General features: G+C 43.2%; 1 protein-coding gene across 1 annotated transcript in view; it reads left to right on the top strand.

Annotated features, from left to right (window-relative positions):
• Window positions 1–19,906, top strand: part of UBE4A (ubiquitination factor E4A) — a 56,236-nt gene that overhangs the window by 26,746 nt on the left and 9,584 nt on the right. The window contains exons 9-16 of the mRNA XM_005856790.2: window positions 11–344; window positions 1,457–1,577; window positions 3,742–4,046; window positions 5,258–5,390; window positions 6,968–7,155; window positions 10,023–10,123; window positions 10,235–10,348; window positions 12,020–12,194. Of these exons, the coding sequence (XP_005856852.1) occupies window positions 11–344; window positions 1,457–1,577; window positions 3,742–4,046; window positions 5,258–5,390; window positions 6,968–7,155; window positions 10,023–10,123; window positions 10,235–10,348; window positions 12,020–12,194 (1,471 nt within the window). The remainder of the gene's footprint in view (window positions 1–10; window positions 345–1,456; window positions 1,578–3,741; window positions 4,047–5,257; window positions 5,391–6,967; window positions 7,156–10,022; window positions 10,124–10,234; window positions 10,349–12,019; window positions 12,195–19,906) is intronic.

The raw sequence follows: 19,906 nt of genomic DNA, 5'->3' as shown, positions 1-19,906 counted from the left end.
GGTTAAACAGTTCATGGCTCAGTTCCATGAAAAGATCTACCAGATGCTGAAGAACTTACTCCAGCTCTCCCCAGAAACCAGACATTGCGTCCTGTCCTGGCTGGGAAACTGTTTGCATGCAAATGCAGGCCGCACCAAGATCTGGGCCAACCAGATGCCAGAAATCTTCTTCCAGATGTATGCCTCGGATGCCTTCTTTCTCAACCTGGGTGCTGCTCTCCTGAAGCTGTGCCAGCCATTTTGCAAACCTAGGTCCTCGCGGCTCCTCACCTTTAACCCCACTTACTGTGCGCTGAAGGAGTTGAATGATGAAGAACGAAAAGTAAAAAATGTACACATGAGAGGTAGGGGTGTACTGGGCTTCCCACAATGTGTGTGTGTGTGTGGGTGTGTGTGTGTGGGTGTGTGTGTGTGTGTGTGTGTGTGTCTCTCAGGCACTCACAACCTTATCCTTTCTCACAAAGGTGCCTCGTAGAAGATGAGGCAGAGAGAAGAGCTATTATAAATCTTACAAGGACAGGCTTTTCAAAATAACACTGGTGGCTTTCAGTTGTTGTGCTTTAGTGAGACCTTCTCTCTGAGTTTGGTAACCTTGGGTATTCATTCATTATTTCTTTAAAAATGAATGAAGCACAGTCCTTATCCTTTATGAATTCAGAAATGCCAGGAGAAGGCAGATAGATTGATAGGTAACCATAATATGGTGTAGGGCTGAGCTATGGAAACACAGAGGAAGGAGTAAGAAATTCTACAGAAGTTGGAGGTCTTCATAGCTGATCTTTGAGAGAGGAAAGCAGCAAAAGAATCCCTTTATAAGAGGGACTAACAAGTATAAAGGCACAAAGCTATGGAGAGGCTTGACTAAGGAATAGTGAGAAGGTCATTGTGGCTAAAGCAAGGGGTAGGTGGGAGGAGGGAAGGGTATGGGAACAGCAGGAAATGAGTCTGGGGAGGCAGAAGATTGAGACCAGATTAGAGAAAACAACAATTACAGAGAAGTGGAAAAAAATCATTCATAATTCTACCACTCAGAATGAATCATGCTTAATTTCAGTGAATGTAATTCCTCCCAGTTTTATAACTCTTATTAGAGTTGTAAAAGTAAGACATGTTCAAAAGCAAATAATCTTAAATACAGAAAAACACAAAATACCTGGTAGCTACAGTGATCCATTCTGTAGCATCTGAAAAATCTAGTTATCTATCATTCTTTTTAATTTTTTGTATTTCATGATCAAGTAAAGAAATTTAACTGCATTTCTGTGGATAGTGAGAGCCAAAAGATATTTTTAGACAAAGGAGTGGTGATGTGATAAGCTTTGTTTTTAAGAAGATATTACTTTAAGAAGAAAGATGTCACTGGTAGCAGTGAGGAAGTGGAACTGGAATCAGGGCCCAGGAGGCCAGGAGAGATGCCTGTGGCAAGCCGTTCACTGTGCCTTCTGACTTCTTTGAGGTTTGGACAAAGAAACCTGTCTTATCCCAGCTGTGCAGGAGCCAAAGTTTCCCCAGAACTACAACCTTGTAACGGAGAACCTTGTCCTGACAGAGTACACCTTACACTTGGGATTTCACAGGTAACCCTCCTGATGGCGCTAGGAAAGAACCATACAGTCGTGCTGCTGAGCAGGAAGCTCAGAGGTGTCTCGCAACCTCACTTCCCCCAGAAGGAAGGCTCGCGTTAGGGTCTGGTGGGAAAAGGCATTATTTGCATTTATTTGTGTTTACATGAATTGGTTTTGTCCAAATAACTTGAATTTATGTTTAATTATTGATGTATTAAACTTACTAAAATTAAAGATACGCTAGTATTTTTCTCTAAACTTGCAAATTTTAAAATCACTGTCTTCTATTGTTATCTGTCAAAGTGGAATTGTTTTCATTTAATATTTCACTCTCTGCTCTTGAATATTCATTACTTACTACTCCTGATGAAAAGAGACCAAGCTGTACTCTATGGTGTAGAGACAAGATTAAAGAAATGTTTATAAGGGATTCCAATAAGGTCAGTAAGACTGCAAAAGATTCACGTTTCAAAGATAAAGGGGATTCTAGAAGTGTGAAGGTTCTAGAACTAGAGGGTATAACTTTCAAAAATGGTTCTGGTTCTAGCTAGCTGTAGTTATTCTAGAATTTTGTTTCCCTCTGGTTCAGCTGATTATGACGACGAGTATAAATAAGAAGAGAAAAAACTACTCACTCATAGTTGTAGTCTACGTCAGGGGTGGGGAACCGTTTTTCTGCCAAGGGCTGGTTGCTTATTTATAACATCATTCACACACCACACAAAATTATCAGTTTAAAAATTAGCCTGCTCTGTGTGGTCAAACATTTAATTAATTCACCCCTAATGCCGTGGCAGGACCAGACCAAATGATTTCATGGGCCGGACGTTCCCCGCCTCTGGTCTAGAGGATGGGATATTGAGGGTAGCAGTTTTTTAATACCTTATCAGGGTACTTAAATTGACAGGGCATTGTTCAAAACTTAGCAAATCTCTTAAAAAATGAAATTACATCTTTATTAGAGATTTTCTATCCCTCTCATTGACAATTTAAATGAGACAATAGATAACAATTCAGCATGTTTTTGGCCTATTCAACCACCTAGATTCAAACACAAAAGTGAATGTCATCTAGTTTCCCAGTAAGGCTACCTCCCCCCCGCCCGCCCCAGACATCACCTTCAGGGCCAGAGAAGATGATTTGGGGCTATACACATAGAGAAACTACCCATAACATTGAATTGTGGGTCTTCCTTTCCTTAGAGAACATTTGGCTGGCCCTTTGTGAAAGATAATGAATACTGAACAGAAGGCTTTTTCATCGCCGCCCGGTGGCTGCTCGCTTATAGGTGGTCTCTATTACTGTAGAGCCTCTTTTTTAATCCTCACCCAAGGAGTGAGGATATTTTTCCCATTGATTTTTAGAGAGAGTGGAAGAAAGGCGGGGAGGAGAGAGAGACAAATTGACTGGTTGCCTCACACACGCACCTGGACCAGAGCAGGAATCGAACCTCCCATGCCCTTGACCAGGAATTGAACCTACAACAGCCGATGCTCTAGCCACTTAGTCACACCAACCGGGGCTTTAGTGCTCTTCTAACCATGGGAAGACTGTCCATATAACTATATCTAAGTACAGTCATTGCACTTGTGGGTTGTCGAATTCTCCTGCTGGCCTTCTTGTACTTTGCTTAATAGTTATTTATTTGACATAGTAATATCCCAATCTATACCCTGCCTACTATTTGTAATTACCTATAATTATGTTGAAGACTTGGTAACATTTTCCAGTGCTATGCCCCCTGCCTCTTTGTCAATAACTTTCATGAGTGCCTTCTGTATTGTCATAATTGCAACTTCCTACATCCTAAAAAAGATACTAGAATAAATTAATGAGGATTTGACCCTAGCCAGTTTGCCTTAGTGGATAGAGCGTCGGCCTGTGGTCTGAAAGGTCCCAGATTCGATTCTGGTCAAGGGCACATGCCCAGGTTGCAGGCTCGATCCCAAGTAGGGGGCGTGCAGGACGCAGCCAGTCAATGATTCTCATCATTGATGTTTCTATCTCTCTCTCCCTCTCCGTTCTTCTCTGTAATCAATAAGAAATATATATTTTTTAAAAGATACAAAAAACTATTATAAAAATAAAATGAGGATTTGTATTTCTGGAATGGAAAATACTCAACTATCCCTATATGAGCCTCCTGACCCAGTCTCTTCTGCTTTCTTGGAGGCAGGTTGCATGATCAGATGGTAAAAATCAACCAAAATCTGCACCGGCTGCAGGTCGCCTGGCGAGATGCTCAGCAAAGCTCTAGCCCCGCGGCTGACAACCTGCGTGAGCAGTTTGAGCGACTGATGACCATCTATCTCTCCACCAAGACGGCCATGACTGAGCCGCAGATGCTGCAAAACTGCCTCAACTTGCAGGTGTCCATGGCCGTTCTCCTCGTTCAGCTGGCCATAGGCAATGAGGGCTCCCAGCCCGTAGAGCTGACCTTCCCTCTGCCCGACGGCTATAGCTCCTTGGCCTACGTGCCAGGTAAGCGGGCCTGCTTGGGAGCTTCCTGTCTGTAGCCACTGAGGTTTACCTGGGTCACCTTGGAAGGTAAACCCTTCCTTAGTCATCATCCGGCTGTTTTTGGACAAACTGCTCCTACTTGCAGTGCCACCTCCTGGTGCATGTGTGGGGCCAGCAGCCTTGTCCTCAGCCTTGTGGCCTCCCGCTGCGCACATCAGAAGTCAGGCTTCAGAGGACAGAGGCCTTTCAGAGTCGGGTTCCAGCGCTGTCAGTTTCCATCATTGATATTGTTTGTTGATCAACTTGGAAATTTACCTAACTCTGCCTGTGCTAGTCTGTAGGGGGAAATCATCTCCTGTTGGTTAACCAGGAAGGGAAACTGTATATATATGTGGTTGACGTATCCATCAAAATTAGAGTATATGTTCTGGATAACTGTATTGGTCATCCATTACTGAGTAATAAATTATCCCAAAACACAGAAACTGTAAGACAGCACACATTATTTCACACTGTGTCTGTGTCGGTGGTGTCAGGCACCCAGGAGCAGCCTAGCTGCATGGTTCTGATTCTGGGTCTTGCGTGAGGTTTGGCCAAGCTGTCAGCCAGGGCCATAGGAATCTGAGGACTCGGCCATTGCTGAAGGCTCTGCTCACAAGCCTGTCCCGTGGTTGCCTGCTGGCCTCTTTTCTACACCACACAGGTCCCTACTCAGTGCCACTCCTGATAGGGCGGCTGGCTCCCCGCAGAGCAAGGGGCCCAATGGGAGCTGCTCTTACAACTGATCATGGAACTGACATGCACCAGCTGTGCATGCCTCAGGGTGTATCTTCTACCCGGAGGAGTGCAGGACGGGACACCCAAGGGCGTGAGTAGCAGGAGGTTAGGACCATCCTGGAGACCGGCTAGCATGGTCACCTAATGAGTCTTTAAGATCCTTCGTACATCTAAAGGGTTGTTTAGTGCCCAGTTAAGGTTGAGTGTGGGAAATCGGTGTACTCTCTGAAACTGCACTGATGTGTTAACAGTATTTTTGTGTTCCTACTGCTCTTATATTTATTGGATAAAAATAAAAATTGACACATTTAAAGGAGACTCTGCATTTATTAACTTGTCACCATTCCTAGTATCTACAAGACATTTGGGTTCTGTTAACCTTCACTGAATACACTGTAGAATTTGTATGTACAGAAAGTCAGGCGTTTGGCTAATTCCAGTGACTTTTTTTCCAGAATTTTTCGCAGATAACCTGGGTGATTTCCTCATCTTCCTCCGCCGCTTTGCGGATGACATGTTGGAGACGTCCGCAGACTCCCTGGAGCACGTGCTTCACTTCGTCACCGTCTTCACGGGAAGCATAGAAAGGTGAAGCGCTGGGGCTCAGCTTCCCTGGTTAGAGCTGCAAAGCGTTCAGAGACTTCTCACCGAGGACAAGCCAGCGGCTCAAAGGGTTCCTCCAGAAGCTGTGTTACATGTCGATCACCTGACCATCCTATGGGTAGCCAGAAACCCCACTCTTGCCCACAGGGAATTTGAACTTTCCTATAAGGTACCTGATAGGCATGCCACTGCCAGCCCCTAGTGAAACTCACCTTAATGCAGAAACCTGACCCGTGGCAGCCAGGTGCTAATGATCTTTTAATAACCGTATGATACAGGTTGCTCTTGAAATCCTGAGTTGGGTGAGCAGTAAACTTAGGTAAATGCTTTCTGATTTCAAGTCTTTCTCGTTCGTCGCTTCTAGTCCTCTTTGCCAAAGGACGATTCTCACTGACGGTAGAGATGCCTCTCTGATGTTTCTGGTGCCTCGGCCCAAGGAAACAAACAGTGTGTACGTAGTGAGGATTGCTCCACGGAGAAGAGAATGAGCCACAGTCCTTGGAGCCATGTCAGTGAGAAGTAGGTAAAAGCGATCCTTCACTGAGCTGAGCAGATCTAATGAGGAAACATAAGTCAGCAAGTATTTATTAGGCGCACCTGGTATGCACTGTAAGTAACATAGAACGCTTGGAAAGGCAAGTGTATCCCTGATGAAATAGTCAGAATAGTAAGCAGGAAAGAATGCATTATAGAGAAGTACACAGAATGGCTAAGCAGTAAATACAAACCCAAGTACTCACCCTCACACTTGGTCAGCTGTGACCTCAAAGTTGAATGGTATTCCCTACATTATCCCCCAGAAATTGACAGACTTAAAGCCGCAGAGCCCTGTTTCCCACAGTGCTGGCATGGGATGTTTGCTCCTCTGGAGGCAATTTGACTCCTTGGCTTGGACGCTTTTGACGTGGTGGTCGTAGAGGGCACGGCCCAGCACTTTCCCTAAGAAGAAGAAGAAAGAGGTTTCAGTTACTCTTCATACTCCTGAGAAGACTGGCTAGCCAGGGCCCTGCACCAGTGTACACCAGTATTTTCGGAGAAATAAAAACCTGAAGTGGCTGAAATGAATGTTGATGAAGATAATGAAATAGTTTTCAAACAGTCCTTATCTGGCATAGAAGGAGAAAGCACAAGAGACAAACAGCTACACGGTCAAGGGAAAAGGAAAGAAAAAGCAGTCAGTGGTTCTGAATGTATTGTGTATACTTCTGGAAAATGTGATTTTATTACGAGGACTGCTTTTTTGTATTTAAGAAGATACAGTGGAATGCAGTTGTTGAAAGGGTTGTCAGAAAAAACTGTAGGTTCAAGTCCTAGGAAGCAGTCCGTGGCTTTGGCTCGCCTGCCCAGCTGCAGTGCAGGTATGCGCTCCGGCTCACAGCAGCCTGGCTCAGCCTCTTCTAGTTTTCTTTACAGATTTATATCTTTAGTTACTCTGCCTGGAGAGAAGGGTCACCAGTAACTTCAGGTTTAAGTACTAAAGTCTTTGTTGTCACCATCAAATAAAGAAAATAAAACATTTTTTAAAATCTACCCGCTCAACTTGCTTTCTGCCCTGTTTGCAGGATGAAGAATCCCCACCTGCGGGCCAAGCTGGCTGAGGTGCTGGAGGCGGTGATGCCGCACCTGGATCAGGCCCCCAGCCCCCTGGTGTCGAGTGTGTTCCACCGGAAACGTGTGTTCTGCAACTTTCCCTACGCAGCCCACCTTGCGGAAGCTCTGATCAAGGTCTTTGTGGACATTGAGTTCACAGGTAAAGCGGACAAGAACTAAAAAGCTGATACTTGTGCAATTTCATAGCTGATATTTTTTACTAGTTTGAGTTCTTGTCAGTATTTGAATATCAGAAAAACGTCATCATTTATTGAATTCCTACTATGTGCCACCTTGATGCTAAGTGCCTTTTTTTTACATTGTTTCATGAATTTGTCACCATCTGGAAAGTTTTACTGTATTATCCTCATTTTACATATAAAGACATGGATCCTCAAAAAAATTAAATTATTTGTTTGTCATACAACTGAGTGGTAGGCTTAGGTCTTTCTCCTCAAAAAAATAACATACACTCTTACCAACTTTATTATTTACTGCTTGATCAAACCATACTCAAATAAATTAGGCTGTCTGATTAAAACCCGAGTCTTTATTTTCTCTGCCTCAAAATTGCAGAATAGTGGATAATGAGACAGTGTGCTGATTGAAATATTCTTTTATCCAAACTGTCTAATAGTCTAATTGTTAGATTAAGAATAGCAGCAGGCTCCCTGGCCAGTGTTGCTCAATGGTTAGAGTGTCAGCCTGCACACCAAGGGGTCAAGGGTTTGATTCCAGGTCAAGGGCATATACCTAGGTTGAGGTTTGCTCCCCGCTCCCGGTTGGGGTGCATTCCAGAGGCAACCAATCAACCTTGATCTTTCTCTTTCTCCTTCCCCACCCCCCTTCTTTTCTCCCTCCCTTCCACTTTCTCTGAAAAACAATGGAAAAAAGTATCCTCTGGTGAGGATTAACAAAAAAAGAACAGCAGGCAACACTCCCTTTCTCTCTTGGCCTTTTGAGATCTAACCCTGAGATGCTGTGTTTGAGTAAACAATACCCCATCTCAACCAGTAAACAGGATGTTAAGCAGTTACTTAAGACCCTTTTTATTTTTCATTAATTATTTTTTTGATCTTCACCGAGGGTTTTTGGGGTTTTTTTTTTAGAGAGAGAACATCATTGAGAGGGGGAGAGAGAGAGAGAGAGAGAGAGAGAGACAGACAGACAGACAGACATCGATGTGAGAAACACCAATTGGTTGCCTCTTGTACATGCCCCAATTGGGGACCAAACCCACACCCTAGGTGTGTGCCCTGACCAGGAATCGAACTCACAACCTTTCGGAGTGGAATGGCACTCCAACCAATGAGTCACACTGGCCAGGGCTAGACCCCTCTTAAAGGGGATGTCCTAGTATCCAATGACAAATACAACATTTATTATTTTTTTAATTTTATTTTTCCATCACAGTTTACATTCAATATTATTTTTTACTAGTTTGAGGTGTATCGCATAGTTGTTGGACAATTATAAAGAGACATTTAATTTTTTTTAATATCTTTTTATTGCTTTTTTTTTAGAGAGAGAGATAGAAACATGGATAAAAACCATCAATCGGCTGCCTCCTGTATGCCCCCTACTGGGGATCGAGCCCAAAACCCAGGCATGTGCCCTAACCGGGAATCAAATAGGCAGCCTCTTGGTTCATAGGTAAATGCTCAACCACTGAGCCACACCAGCTGGGCACATTTAACATTTTATTGACTACCTTCTCATCTTTAGATTTTGACTTTGTCACTTGTTCTGTTCACCTGAGCCTTGGTTTCCTCATCTATAAAATGGGTTGAAGTGAAATAATGCATGTAAATCTTCATAATACATAAGAAGTTGAGCAATAAATTGCTGCAGTTTCCTCATTATCTCATAACACAATTCTTTAGTTTCCTGCAGTTATCTCAGGATATGTTATAATCCCTGTCTTATATCGGAGGAAGTGAAAGTTGCAAAAGGTTAAGAGACTTGCATGATGTGGAGCGGAAGGAAGACCTAGGTTTTCTAACTCCATACCCCATGCTTTTCCTTTATTATGTGACCTGACCTGTATGCTCTAGTGCAATATAAGCCACAGGTTTTTAGCTTCTGCCCTGATTTTTCAGAGTAATTAAGAAACAGCCCTGGCTGGTGTGGCTCAATGGATAGAGTGTTGGCCTGCGGACTGAAGGCCCCGGGTTTGATTCCTGGTCAGAGCACATGCCCAGGTTACGGGCTCGATCCCCAGTGGGGGTCATGCAGGAGGCAGCCAATCGATGATTCTCCCTCATCATTGATGTTTCTATCTCTCCCTTTCCCTTCCTCTCTGAAATCAATAAAAATACATTGAAAGAAGGAAAGGAGAAAGGAAAGGAAGGGAGGAAAGGGAGGGAGGGAGGGAAGGAAGGAAGGAAGGAAGGAAGGAAGGAAGGAAGGATGGAAGGAAGGAAGGAAGGAAGGAAGGAAGGAAGGAAGGAAGGAAGGAAGGAAGGAAGGAAGGAAGGAAGGAAGGAAGGAAGGAAGGAAGGAAGGAAGGAAGGAAGGAAGGAAGGAAGGAAGGAAGGAAGGAAGGAAGGAAGGAAGGAAGGAAGGAAGGAAGGAAGGAAGGAAGGAAGGAAGGAAGGAAGGAAGGAAGGAAGGAAGGAAGGAAGGAACAGTTGGCCACACATCTGGCATATTATCTGTGAAGATTGTGGGGATTATTTGATTTCCCATCTGCACATGGCTGTCTGCCATAATGGCAGGCAGAGGCTCATTTAGAGTCTGATAAATACTCTACATTTCATGTGGAAGCATTTGCTTCCCTTGGCTTTTATTGTGTAGGTCAGTCCTTGTCCTCTTCTGTATGACAAGGTATTCTTCTGCTCTGTCAGTGAGGAAGTAAGCAAATGCTTGCCTACAGCTCTAGGCCTTTATGAGCTCTCAAGGCAGATTTTGTCAGCCTTGACACATTCAGAGTCAAGGAAAATGGCCACACATAGACATAAGCTCTTACTCTTTCTCTAATGGCACCTTTAACACCTTTGCTGGGTTTTTGCTCTTGCCTTACTCCAGGAGACCCCCATCAATTTGAACAGAAGTTCAATTACCGCCGTCCCATGTATCCCATTCTAAGGTACATGTGGGGAACAGATACCTATCGAGAGAGCATTAAGGTAAGAGTTTTCGGTGAAACCAGACTAAGTTATCAGAGTTTTTGTTTCAGATAAACCCCATAAGTTGCGGTTCAGTACTAAAATGGTTTTCTCTTGGGCTGGGACTTACAGGATTTGGCTGACTATGCCTCTAAGAATTTAGAAGCCATGAATCCCCCACTTTTTCTCCGCTTTCTTAACCTGCTAATGAATGATGCCATATTCCTTTTGGATGAAGCCATACAGGTAAAAAACCCAAACAGATTAACTGCTCCTACACCTTCAAATTATGGCCAGTACATACTTTTAAACTTTTCATCATAATAGAGCAATCTTCATGCTTTTAGTACCAGTTTTAGACACTAGAAATCTGCAAGTAGCAGTGTACTACCAGCCTTCCCCTTACAGAGCTCGAGAAGTGTGGTTCCATTAAAGACCAAAAGCAAGGCTCATTGAAGCCTCGAGCTGGGATGATGCCTTGGCAGAGGGTGGAAAAGAACATATGATGAGGCCAAACTGAGGTAGACTGCCAGAACGAACTAGGCTAGCCCCACAGAAGCCAGAACCTCGCATTTGGTCAGTGACTTTCTCTTCAACCTTTTCCATCCCAACACATTAGTAACAGTGGCTCACTGAGGCAACACTTCTTATCCCTCTCCTGAAAGATTGTGATTTTTACACCACTGCTTGGAAAAAAACTAGCTTGGGTTGTTTTTCATGTAAAGACTTGCCAATATTCTCCATCTCTCCACTACCTCCCAAATCTTTAGCTGTATAGAAACATGGGTTTCACAACATGGACAGCCCCTTTGGGGTTTTGTATCCTGGACCATCCCTATGGAGCTGCCTGTTGCCCATGTAAAAACTTCCCGTCTACAAAGGGACAAGCAGTGACCAGCTGGAGTGGAGGCAGGAAAATCATGAGGGTAGCCTGTTGGAGAGCCATGAGCTCCTCCTATTGATTAGCAGTCTCCCAGCAACTTGTGAGAAATTTTTCCTGCTTTTTGCATCTATATATATAAAAGCCTAAGTGACTGCTTGACTGTTCGACCAGTAGCTATGACATGCACTGACCACCAGGGGGCAGACGCTCAACTTACAGGCATGGAAACATGGAACAGACTGATGAATCGAAGAGGGAAGGGGGGGGGAGGGAGAGTGGGAAGAGGTTAACCAAAGATCTTACATGCATAGTAGAGGCCCAGTGCACCAATTCGTGCACCAGTGGGGTCCCTCAGCCTGGCCTGCGGGGATCAGGCCAAACTGGCAGTCTGACATCCCCGAGGGGTCCTGGATTGTGAAAGGGTGCAGGCCAGGCCGAAGGAGCCCTCTGGTGCACAAATCCATGCACCAGGCCTCTAGTAATCCTGTAAGATTTTAGATAGATTTTTCTTAGAAAACAATAAACAGCCCCTTCTAAGTAAGAGCTGTGTGACCCAGATGGCATTTTCATGGGACTGTAATTTTAACATGTTTGCTGTAACAGCAAAGGGGGGTTTTAAATATGGTTCTCCTTCCTGGCGTCTTGCGTGTTTGATAAAGCTTTGTTTTTTAATACAGCTTTGGGGGATTTCATTTTATTTTTTCCATCATTCAGGAAGGGTTCATCCTCTTTTTCGTCCTATTTGTTTTTGCTTGGGTTTCATACATTACACCACTTAGTCTCTATAATATTTCTAGAGGAATTACCAATAAGTCTACCTAGGCTGAAACAAAACTATACGGAGCCACAGTTTTTCTTTTTTCCCAAAATTTCTCTTTTAGCTTCAGCCCTCTGCTGAGAAATAAAGCCTCACGTCTCTGAGGCCGTCCCTGGTTTTCCCAGCATAGTGGCCTAGATTTTAAATGGGACCTCAAGTCTGATCTTCCCTTCAACTGAACTTCTTCTCTGATACATTCTACCTCTGGTTCCCATAGTATCTGAGCAAGATAAAGATCCAGCAGATTGAGAAGGACCGAGGTGAATGGGACAGTCTGACTCCAGAAGCCCGCCGAGAGAAGGAAGCTGGCCTGCAGATGTTTGGACAGCTGGCACGTTTCCATAACATCATGTCCAATGAAACAATTGGTACCCTTGCCTTTCTCACATCAGGTAAGTACACAGAGCACCGCTTTCCCAAAAATGCAGTGGTCAAGATCTGCTTCATTTGAGGTACCAGCCCAGCTGAAACTAAGTGTTCAGACTCTGGTGACATTATCCTCCACAATGTGGGAGAGAAATGAATCCCTAGGGGCTTCAGGAAACATGATGGTGCCTTGTTGGCAGGGAATGAGGAAATGGCCACCGCACACTGCTGCCAGAAAGCACAATGGGTATCGTTTTCTTAAGGACAGTTAGCAATATGAATATATCGGGTGGAGAGGAGGAAAATTAACCTGAAAAAGAGTCTGGAACTCTGATTAAATGTAGATCAAACAAAGACATTATCTCCACCCCCTCTACAGCTACACTGTCCAGTACAGTAGCCTCTTGCCACATATGGCTATCAAACATTTAAAATGTGGCCAGTTTGAATTGAGATGTGCTATAAGGAAATACATACTGCAAAACTTAGTATTAAAAAAGAAATATTAATAATTTTTATATTGATTTCACGCAAAATGACAACCAAGAATCACCAGACGTTTGAGGAAATCTAGCATGAAACAGATAATATGTGAAAACTTTTTTTCCTTTCAGTTTATTGATTTTTAGAGAGAGGAAGGGAGAGGGAGAAAGGGAGAGAAAATAAGTGCACCTGGCCAGTGTGGCTCAGCAGTTGAGCGTTGACTCAGGAACCAAGAGGTCACTGGTTTGATTCTCAGTCATGGCACATGCCTGGGTTGCTGGCTCAGTCTGCAGTAGAGGGTGTGCAGGAGGCAGCCAATTGATGATGTTTATTTTCATCAATGTTTCTATCTCTCATCAATGTTTCTATCTCTCTGTCCTTCTCCCTTCCTCTCGCTCTAATAAAAAACATATTTTTTTTAAAAATCAATATGAGGGCCAAATGTCAGTCGGCTGCCTCCTGCTTATGTCCCACTGGGGATCGAGCCCACAACCCAGGCATGTGCCCTTAACCAGGAATTAAACTGGCAACCTTAAGGTGCACAGGACAACGCCCAACCAACTAAGCCACACCAGCCAGGGTAATACATGAACACTTTCATAAAAATTTTCATAATCTCAGAGGGATAAGAGAAGATATAGCATATCAGTAGAAGGGTCAAAGATAAATTCAAGGAACTCTTGAGAGCAGCACAGAAAGGACTCCCATAAGCACATTAGAATTAAAATTACACAGCCTGGCCTGCGTGACTCTGTGATGGAGTGGTCAACCTATGAACCAGGAGGTTATGGTTCCATTCCCGGTCAGGGCACATGCCCAGGTTGCAGGCTCGAGCCTCAGTGTGGGGCCTGCAGGAGGCAGCCAATCAATGATTCACTCTCATCACTGATGTTTCTGTCTCTCCCCCTCCTCTCTGAAAACAAAACAAAAAAAATTTGTGGGGAGGGCACTGCATTTAAAAACAAAAAACTAAACTACAGAATAACCATCATTGAGAACCTCCTAAAATCTAGCTGAATGAAAGTCATATAACTAAGGATTTAAAGAAGCCACATGGGGTGGAGATGCTGAATGGGCTAGTTCCACATCAACGTGTAACAGATAAAATATGAGAGGAAGCCCTGGCCATGGTGGCTTAGTTGGTTGGGCACTGTCCCATGCACTAAAAGGCTGCCAGTTCAATTCCCAGCCAGAGCACATGCCTGGGTTTCAAGCTCGATCCCCAGAGTGGGGGTTAGGGAGGACATGCAGGAGGCAGCAATTCTTTGCTCTCACATTGATGTTTCTCTTTCTCTCTACCTCTCCCCTCTCTCTCTAAAAATCAGTTATTTTAAATCTTGAAAAACAATCAGGAAGGATATCTCTGCTGCAGAGAATCTCCCCTGAGGAGCGCGGGATCCCAGCCCCTCACGAGGCCCCTCCATCCCAGGGTTCCAGAGCCAGGATGAGACGTCCACATAACTTCCGCCTGAAAAGCCAGTGGGGATTGAGGCTGATGGAGAGTAAGACTGCTGGAGTCCCAGGCAGTGCCTCTTAAAGGAGCCACACATGCATTTACTCAGACTCCCTCTTAGTTCCAGCTATGGGGCAGCACCTTGAAAGGCACGAGGGACATCCTGGAAGGAACTGAATTGTCTGGCATCAGGGTGAGAGCTGGAGGGGCAGCTTTCTCCCAGAGGCCATAGTTCCTTTGCTGAGCCCTCCCCCTACACAGGGCCAACAGGTAATGGCCATATTGAGTCTCCATCAACTGGCTGTTATTGTTCAACACACCTGGGGATTCCCTGAGACCCCACCCCACCAACTTGCCAATCAACCCAGGCTGATTCCAGTGGCTTTTCCATATAAATGGCCTTCAAATTTACCTAATACCTCTCAAACAAGCAGCAGCTGGCCTTGGTTCACAACTTGACCTTTCCTGGGCACCTCCAAGCCAGCACAGGTAGCAACTATCTGCACATCACTTTATAGCTCATGCTTGGTGGCCCCGGGCGGTACACAGGCAATGGCTGTCCATTGCCTGGACCTCCTGGTAGGCCCTAGAGCCTGTATACTTGGTGGACAGCTTCAGACCACATCAAAGCACCACCCAACCACCTCATAAGTGACACACAGAAGAGGCAGACTCAGCAGGTACCAGAGACTTGCTGAAGTAAGTCCTGCTTTGTGGGGTGGGCCCCTGCACAGTGGTGGCAGCCAGTCCTTGCAGCTGGTCAGCCTGGGGGTAAATCCCTCCCATTAACATCCCAACAGCAATTAAGGCTCACCTACAACAGGAGGTTGTACACAGCCCGCATGGTGGCACACATGGAGCACCCAGCTCAGGTGAACAGGGAGGCTGTGCCACTGGACCCTAAGGACATCTACTGCATAAGGTCACTCGACCAAGCCTGAGAGACGGAGCAGCTCTACCTGATACATATAAACAAACACAGGGAGACAGCCAAAATGAGGAGACAAGGAGACATGTCCCAAGTGAAAGAACAGAACAAAACTCCAGAAAAAGAAGTAAAAAAAAAAACGGAGACAAGGAATCTACTAGATGCAGAGTTCAAAACACAGTTAAAAGGATGTTCAATGAAATTAGAGGAGGAGTAGATGAACTTAGTGAGAACTTCAACAGCATTAAAAAGGACATGGGAGCCATAAACTAGTCAGAAATGAAGGATATACTAACTGAAATGAAGAATCATTTACAGGGAATCAACAGTAGAGTAGATGAAGCTGAGAATCAAAACAGTAATTTGGAAAATAAGGAAGCAAAAGCCCTAACCGTTTTGGCTCGGTGGATAGAGCGAAGGCCTGCGGACTCAAGGGTCCCAGGTTCGATTCCAGTCAAGGGCATGTACCTTGGTTGCGGGCACATCCCCAGTAGGGGGTGTGCAGGAGGCAGCTGATCGATGTTTCTCTCTCATCGATGTTTCTAACTCTCTATCCCTCTCCCTTCCTCTCTGTAAAGAATCAATAAAATATATTTTTTAAAAAAATAAAAATAAGGAAGCAAAAAATCACCCAACCAGAACAGCAAAAAGAAAAAAATTACAATAGTATAAGGAACTTTTGGGACAACTTCAAGTGTACCAACATTCGCATCATGGGGGCCGGGGGGTGCCAGAAGTAGGAGAGAGAGAGCAAGAAATTGAATACCTATTTTAAAAAATAATAACAGAGCCTGGCTGACGTGGCTCTGGTTGATTATCAACCTATAAAGCAGGAGGTCACGGTTCGATTCCCAGTCAGGGCACATGCCTGGGTTGCAGGCTCAATCCCCGGTTGGAGCATGCGGGAGGTAGCCAATCAGTGATTCTCTCTCATTGATGTTTCTATCTCTCCCTCTTCCTTCCTCTCTGAAATCAATAAAAGAATGTATTTAAAAAAAAAAAATAATGACGGAGTTTGGCCGGCATGACTTAGTGGTTGAGCGATGGTTCGATATCCTGTCAGGGCACATGCCCAAATTGTGAGCTTGATCCCCAGTAAGAGGCCTGCAGGAGGCAGCTGATTGATGATTCTCTCTCATCATTGATGGTTTTTATCTCTTCTCCCTTCCTCTCTGAAATCAATAAAAATATTTAAAAAAAAAAAACATAAAACTATCATTTAATATCAAAGGACATATAAAGAGCTTCCCAGACAAGGAAAAGCTAAAGGAGTTCATCACCACCAAACCTATATTACATGAAATGTTAAAGGATCTTCTTTTTTTTTTAAATATATATTTTTATTGGTTTTAGAGAGGAAGAGAGAGGGAGGGAAAGAGAGAAACATCAATGTTGAGAGAGAATCTGACCAGATGCCTCTTGCACACCGCCTACTAGGAATTGAGCCCACAACCCAGGCATGTGCCCTGACTGGGAGTCAAACCATGATCTCCTGGTTCATAGGTCGATGCTCAACCACTGAACCACACCGGCCGAGCAAGGGTTTTCTTTAAGAAGGAAAAAAAGATCTCAGACATCTCTTGCAGCAGTCTGTTTACCAACACATAAAAGCCTAAGCGACCATTACGACCGGACAACCAGATGATCGGCCAGTAGCTATGACGCACACTGACCACCAGGGGGCAGATGCTCAATGCAGGTGCTGCCCCCTGATGGTCATTGCACTCCCACAGCCAACCTCCCGTGGTCAGCCATCATCCCGTAGTCCCTTCCCCCCGGCTGGCTGACCCAATCAGGACTAGGTGAGACAGCCCCAATCGGCCCCGATCGCCAGAAATAAACAAATGGGATTACATCAAAATAAAAAGCTTCTGCACAGCAAAAGAAACCACCAACAAAATGAAAGGGGAGCCCACTGTATGGGAGAACATATTTGCCAATGTTACAGCTGATAAGGGGTTAATTTCCAAAATACGTAAAGAACTCATACAACTTAACAAAAGGAAGACAAACAATCCAATTAAATAATGGCCAAAGGACCTAGATAGAAATTTCTGAAAAGTGGACATACAGAGGCCAAGAGACATGAAAAAAATGCTCAAAGTCACTAATCATCTGAGAGATGCAGATTAAAAAGTCAATGAGGTATCACCTGACACCTGTCAGAATGGCCACCATCAATAACTCAACAAATGACAAGTGCTGGAGAGGATGTGGAGAAAAAGGAATCCTAGTCCACTGCTGGTGGGAATGCAAACTGGTATAGCCACTGTGGAGAACAGTATGGAGTTTCCTCAAAAAATTAGAAATAGAACTCTCTTTTGACCCAGCGATCCCACTTCTAAGACTATACCCTAAGAAACGCAAAACGCCAATTAGAAAGGATATATGCACCCCTATGTTCATAGCAGCACAACTTACAAAGCTGAGATCTGGAAACAAGTGCCCATCAATAGATGAGTGGACAAAAAGGCTTTGGTACATTTACTCAGTGTAATACTAAATGGTGGTTAAAAAGAAGGAACTTTTACCTAGTCTTGTACTGACTTGTTTGGTGTGCACAACAGGAAATATTTTGCTTTTGGAGAACAAGAAAAATAGGTTTATTTGTGTTACGCTTATTAATTTGTGTAGTTATTCAGTGTCTGGTAATTAATGTTCAAGTAAAAATATTAATTTTTATTAAAATGTTCTATTTTATGTTAACGATTATTCATTTATTTCAGTCCTTTATATTCAGCATGTCTATCAAAATCAAGTGGTAGTAAAAATAAATGAAAAATTGCTGACGAACATCAAAATTTCCAAGAAAAGTGGGAATTGGAGTATTTTTGCTGCGAAGTAAAGACTAAAATAATCTGCTTGATATGTAATAATGCTATTAGTGTACCAAAGTTATACAACATTCATTGTCACTACGAACAACATAAATCAAAATATGATAATTACGAGGGATTAATGAGACAAGAAAAGTTGAAAGAGCTCAAGTTGGGGCTGAATAAACAGCAGTTCATGGTGACTAAAGTATCACATGAAAGTGAAGCAGCGGGGCATGCAAGCTACTTCTTGTGGAGTTGATAGCTAAACACTCGAAACCTTTTACTGAAAGTGGTTCATCAAGGAATGTCTAAAGCTGAATGCTCTAAATTGAAATGAGCCATCAAGTGGCTAGCACAGAGAATTTTTTAAAACCCCATACTAAGATTTATCATTGTGACATTTCAGAAAATCAGGGTAAAAAAATGATCCTACAGGGACCCAGAGAGAAAGTCAGGTCATATACATTGTTTAAGTACCAAAATGTCTTTGAAATTCACAACAGTAACATCTGAAGCTGGAACACATTCCTGATGGGAAATATTTTTTTCAGCCCAGAATCCTATACCCAGCCAAACTATCAGTTCTATTAGAGGGTAAAGTATAAGGCCATTTTCAGACATGAAGGCATCAAATTTACTTTCATCAAAGCTACAATAATATATACTCACCCAGCTGGTGTGGCTCAGCGGTTGAGCATCGACCCAGGAACCAAGAGGTCACGGTTTGATTCCCAGTCAGGGAGATCAAAGCAAAATGATCTAGTTTCTAAGCTTTTTCCATTGCCTGTGACGAGAGTATGGACATTGGAGGCGTAGCTCAGTTCGCTGTGTTTCTTTGTGCTTGTGACACGGATTTCAACATTTTTGAGGAATTATTGGAACTAGTACTAATGCATAACACTAGTACAGGACATAATATATTTTTGTTTTTAAACTTCTGCAAAAATACAGTCTACCTCTCTCAAAATTAACTTCTGTAGCTACAGATGGAGTTCCTTCAATGACTGGAAAAAACAGTGGTTTCGCGGCAATACTGCAAAAAACAAAAAGTGAAATTTATGACAGATCCAAGATTCATCATATGCATTGCATTATATCAAGAAGTATTATGCACGAAGGTAATAAACATGGAAAATGTGTTGACATCTATCAAAAAAAATTATCAATTTCATAAGATCTCAAAGCTTTAATCAGCAACAGTTCTCTGCTTTCTTAAGTGAATTAGCAAATATTCCGGCTTGTGCTACTTACTATATCGAGGTACGTTGGCTATCCTGCTCCAAGGTTCTGAAACAATTCTGGGACTTGAAAGAAGAAATATGTCAGTTCTTAATAACTAAAAATCAAGACATAAGCCTGTTTTTTGACACAATATGGCTGCAGGATTTATCCTTCATGGTTGATATAACAAAACACTTATATGACTTAAAACTGCAAGGAAAAGATCAGATTATTACAAACATGTGTGACCAAGTCAAAGCATTCACCTGTAAGCTAGTTCTTTGGGAAAAGCAGTTGAAAAATGAAGATTTAATGTACTTTCCGACATGCAACATGAACAAATCAAGTTTAAGTGAAACTGCATCGTATCAAAAAATTTTAAGCCTTAGAACTGAATTTGAAACAAGGTTTGCAGATTTTAAATTTTTGGAAGACAAATTTTCTTCAATTTTTTCAATAAATACAGAATCAGTACCTAATCAAATGCAAATGGAGGTAATTGAGATCCAGTGTGATTCAGATTTGAAGGCAAAATTCAGTGAAGTTGGCGTGCCTGAATTTATTTTTTTAATATTTAACTGCCAGGTTTGAAAATACTCAAAAATTCGCATATGAAATTATTTCCATGTTTGGAAGTACTTATCGGTGTGAGCAGTTATTTACAATTATGAAAGGAAATAAGTCTCCTGTCAGATCCAGAATTACTGACGTTCACCTTGGTCAGTTTTGAAAGTGATCACTGTGAACAAGATTTCCCCCGAAGTAGGAGAGATAGTAGCAGAGAAGAGATGCCAAGTGTCAGGAAGAAAACATTAATTTTATCATTGCTCTTGT

This window comes from Myotis brandtii, unplaced genomic scaffold, assembly GCF_000412655.1.
Source record: "Myotis brandtii unplaced genomic scaffold, ASM41265v1 scaffold105, whole genome shotgun sequence".
In the NCBI taxonomy this organism is placed as follows: Eukaryota; Metazoa; Chordata; class Mammalia; order Chiroptera; family Vespertilionidae; genus Myotis; species Myotis brandtii.
Note: the sequence above shows the minus strand (reverse complement) of the source record. Positions and strands in the feature narration are given on the sequence as shown.